At 34.8% G+C, this 3,911-nt stretch overlaps 1 protein-coding gene across 1 annotated transcript; it reads right to left on the reverse strand.

The window, feature by feature from the left end:
* Positions 1-413: 413 nt before the first annotated feature.
* On the reverse strand, positions 414-3,515 carry LOC107611125 (uncharacterized). Its single transcript, XM_088495612.1, has 6 exons — positions 3,499-3,515; positions 2,598-2,634; positions 2,231-2,446; positions 1,900-2,057; positions 1,691-1,817; positions 414-707 (listed from the first exon to the last, which is right to left on the reverse strand). The coding sequence occupies exons 1-6, from the start codon at positions 3,513-3,515 to the stop codon at positions 414-416; spliced, it is 849 nt and encodes a 282-aa protein (XP_088351738.1).
* Between the last annotated feature and the right edge of the window lie 396 nt (positions 3,516-3,911).

The raw sequence follows: 3,911 nt of genomic DNA on the forward strand, positions 1-3,911 counted from the left end.
TTTATTCTAAATTATTATCATTCTGATTTAATGATTGGTTTTATCTATCGTTAATGTTCAAATTATATGTGTATATGAACAACTCTAAAAAGGGAATTTAGTGTACTACTACTACAAGTGCAGCAAATGTTATATCACGAAGGAGTAATTTAGTGTACTACTACTACTTTTGCATAGCTAGTAGGGCCAACCAGCTACTTTTCTTCTCCAAAACCAAAAGAAGGGCTCAATATTTGATCTTTAGAAGCTCTCCAATGGTAGTATATTAAGAAACCAGTCAAAAGAAGCCACACATAGACAATCAAAACTTCACAAATATTGAAAATGCACATAAAATTTTGAATCTGTATAAAATTCTATATTTTTGCAACTGTCACCATTCACAGAACAGCAAATATCATAGTAAAGATTGTCTATAAACAACTTACCAAGCGTAACCTCGCTTCTGGAAAAGTGGTGCCTCCTGCAGTGTGAAGGGAAGTACCTCGAGTCGATTTCCTGGCAGCTGTATTTCTCGCCTGTAATTGTCTATAGGCATCAGTGTCCCAATGTCTCATCAATTCACCGAGAACTTCTGGTGGGATCCAATATGGACGGGCACCTTTTTTGCGAATGGCATGGAGCATACCTCGCAAGAGCTTGGCAGCCCTAAACCTCCAAGCTTGATAGATATCATCCTCTTCCGTATCAATAATGTCAAAGCATTTCTATTTTAAAAAAATCCCCTTCCGTATCAATAATGAGACTTAGGTATGGTAGTTTAAATCATTGGAATAAAAAAATCACATTTTACAATATCACTTAAAATAAATGTTAAAATTGTTGAGACAAAAACACTGCCAAAGTAACTAGTAAGTATACTACTAGTAGTATATCACATACCATAAAAGCTAAGATTACTTTTTTAGTGATAGAAGAAGAAAAGTTCTATTAGCAAGAGGGTCTATGATAGTTCTATTAGCAAGAGCCACAAATTCAAAATAGTAATCAGTTAGTTAAAGGCTTTGAATATATCCAATTATCATTATTTGAATATATCCAATTATAACACAGCAAATGTCACTCTGCACTATTTGAATATATCCAATTATCATTATTTACTTGAATTTGCAATTTTGCATTGTGGATACCTATTTATTTTTTTCCCCTCTCAAAAGTCATCTAATTTAATCCCATAACTAAATAAAGGACTCTGCTGTAATTTCATCAAATTTAAGGAGAATTTAATGTATTGAAGCAATTTAATATACAGTCTTATAATCTTAATAGTAAGATACAAAAGCTAAAACCCTACACCCACAAGTAACACCACATTTGATCTAATTTAGAAGTGAAAAAAAAGTTTAGTAGAACAACAAAGAAATAAGAATCCAGTTTTGGTTTTAAGAACTATTAATCAGATGTGAATGGGTATGCCTAATCATTTCTATGAACAAAACTCAATAAACAAATAGGACCCTTTCCCCCTTTCTATCTTTCTCTAACTGCATGCCCATATTCATTAACTTGTTTTTTTTATCATTCTATTGGACATTGAACATTAAGCTAAAAAATAAGAATATAAAACAAAGATATCAACATATCATACATAATGAGCAAAGCCAAAGTAGATGCAAGAAGGCAGAATATATAGAACATAAGGGGACAGTATAATATTCTATGAGATATAAACAAGGAAGATAAAATTTACCCTCCACTCAGTCCACCATATTTTTCGAGTATCATCATCTGCCTCATCAAAACTCAGCCAAGGCTTGTTGTAGTTTTCTTTAAAAACCTGAGAGATACGCTTCAATCCAGGCTTAGGTGGGTGCCAACTACATAAAAAAAAATGATAAAGACATATTACTTAGTAAAAATGAGACATGTTATTCATAAAATTTAAAGCAAATAACAAACCATTTGGCACCATCATATCTAAGCTTGGGAGCACTCGTGCTGGAGTGACCAGTGGCAGTGGATGTTCCTTGACCCTGAGCATCTTGGGTACTATTAGATGTGGTTTGTCTTTCCCCACAAGATTCTGCTAGATTAGGAGCTACAATAGGAATAAGGAACTATTTGTAGAAACTGAACCTGCATAATGGCATTCTACGTGAATTATATCCATGATGAGATATAAAACTTAGCTTTCAGTCTTCCACCAAACAGCTTATAGGAGGAGTTTTTCCTTGATAAATTATATAAAAAAAGCAAAATAGATGGTAGCCCAAAAAGATTCTAGTGTTACCAGAGAATACAGCTCTCCAACACGGTTCTGCAGGGGAGTGCCACTAAGCGCCCATCTGTATGAAGAGTCTAAGGCAAGAAAAGCTTTTGCAGTGTTACAGTGTCGCGACTTTATGTAGTGTGCAGTAGATAAGGATTTGTGATTACATACAGTGCAAAAAAAGCCACCAAGTATGGCCACAGGACGGGTAGGAGCAGTTGGGCAAATCCATTTTATCTGCACCATATCATATTATAAGATTAAGAAACATTTTATGATACCATATCATATTACTTATCTAAATATTATAGACCTAGCTAGGGAGAGTATTATACTAGAGAAGCAATTAAGAAAGTCTCAAATGGAGTGAAGGAATAAATATTCTTACATTTGAAAGTGGAAGAGTCTCCAGGAGCTGAGATGAGCTGCAAACAAAACAAACTCAAATTCCAGAAATCACAGGTTTCCTTACATAAGTTACTACTCAAACTCAGCCATGCATTTTATTCTTAATTTTCAATAGAGAAACAAGATAAGCATTAGCCAGAGGAGAGGTAAAAAGTTATCAAAAAATTAAGACATCATATAATGTTAGAAGAAGTGAATCAGCTTTATTATACCAATTTCAGTCTCTTAGCTTTTATTTTTGCTTGATTTTTCTGAGTATTATTGTACCATCTGCTTCTTTCGATTTTGCAAAACTGTTATAATGGTTTGGTTTGGTTTGGTGTTTCCAAATCATAAGATAGATACAGAGAGAGAATCAAAGAATATTTGCTAACCAAATTGAAAACTTAAACTTAATCAAGAGAGAGATATTAGCCTACTAATATTTAGTATTTACTAGTCGATCTAACTACTGTGCATGCTAGTTTTTGGGTCAAAATCTTAAATTCCTAGCACATTTTTAGCAAAATATCAACAACTGAGATAACTGCAACAATTATTGGGTGTTCAGTTCAGCATTACAAATTCCCTCCCTCCATATGTTTTGTCAATCAATAAACAAACTAAATTAAAAATCTAAATTTAAAACCTAATTACTAAATCATCCATTAAAAACCAATCAACAAACTAATTATCTAAAATATGAAACCCCAAATCAACAAATTAATTAGCTAAGTAGGGGAGCAGAGGAGTAGGGAAGAATCCAAACACAAGCAGGGGAGCAGGTAACTCACCCTCACCAGGCCATTGGATAAGCACAAGCTAGCAGTGACGGCAAGTAGAACCAGCGACAATGGCGAAGGGAACTTCGGAACCAGCGACGATAAGGGTTTTCAAATTACGTGCTCCTGCCTGTCATCCTTGACAACATTCAATTCTTATCAAATGCATGTTCAATCGAATAACTTATGAATAAACCCTAAACAAAGAAGAAAGAATGGAAACTGACCCTCGCTGGAGTTCTACCTCGCTGAAAACCCTTGGTTTGAGTAAGGCGTCGGAGTAGGGTTTATGGTTGAGAGAGAGTGTGTGTTGAGGAGCGCCGGCAAAGCAACCGTGACGGAGCGGCGACGGCAGTGGAGAATGACGTGGGTTGGTGCTGAAATGGGGATTTTGGGGTAAAAGAAAATTGTGTTTCTGAATTCTCTGGACGCGGGAAGTGTTTTGGGTAAGTTTTTTTTAATGATAAAAATCGACGGCAGATTTGTCAATTTTAAATTAAAAACAATCGACACTCAATGCGTCTATTTTATAT

The sequence above is a fragment of the Arachis ipaensis genome, chromosome B8 (assembly GCF_059453495.1).
Source record: "Arachis ipaensis isolate K30076 ecotype BB chromosome B8, ASM5945349v1, whole genome shotgun sequence".
Lineage (NCBI taxonomy): Eukaryota > Viridiplantae > Streptophyta > Magnoliopsida > Fabales > Fabaceae > Arachis > Arachis ipaensis.

What these genes read in the sequence shown, in the direction of transcription:
- LOC107611125 (XM_088495612.1), bottom strand. An exon ending in AGACTCTTCCACTTTCAAAT is followed by an intron (nt 2,447 to 2,597) that starts GTAAGAATATTT and finishes GATATGGTGCAG; the next exon opens with ATAAAATGGATTTGCCCAAC. An exon ending in TTGGAGAGCTGTATTCTCTG is followed by an intron (nt 2,058 to 2,230) that starts GTAACACTAGAA and finishes TTCTACAAATAG; the next exon opens with TTCCTTATTCCTATTGTAGC.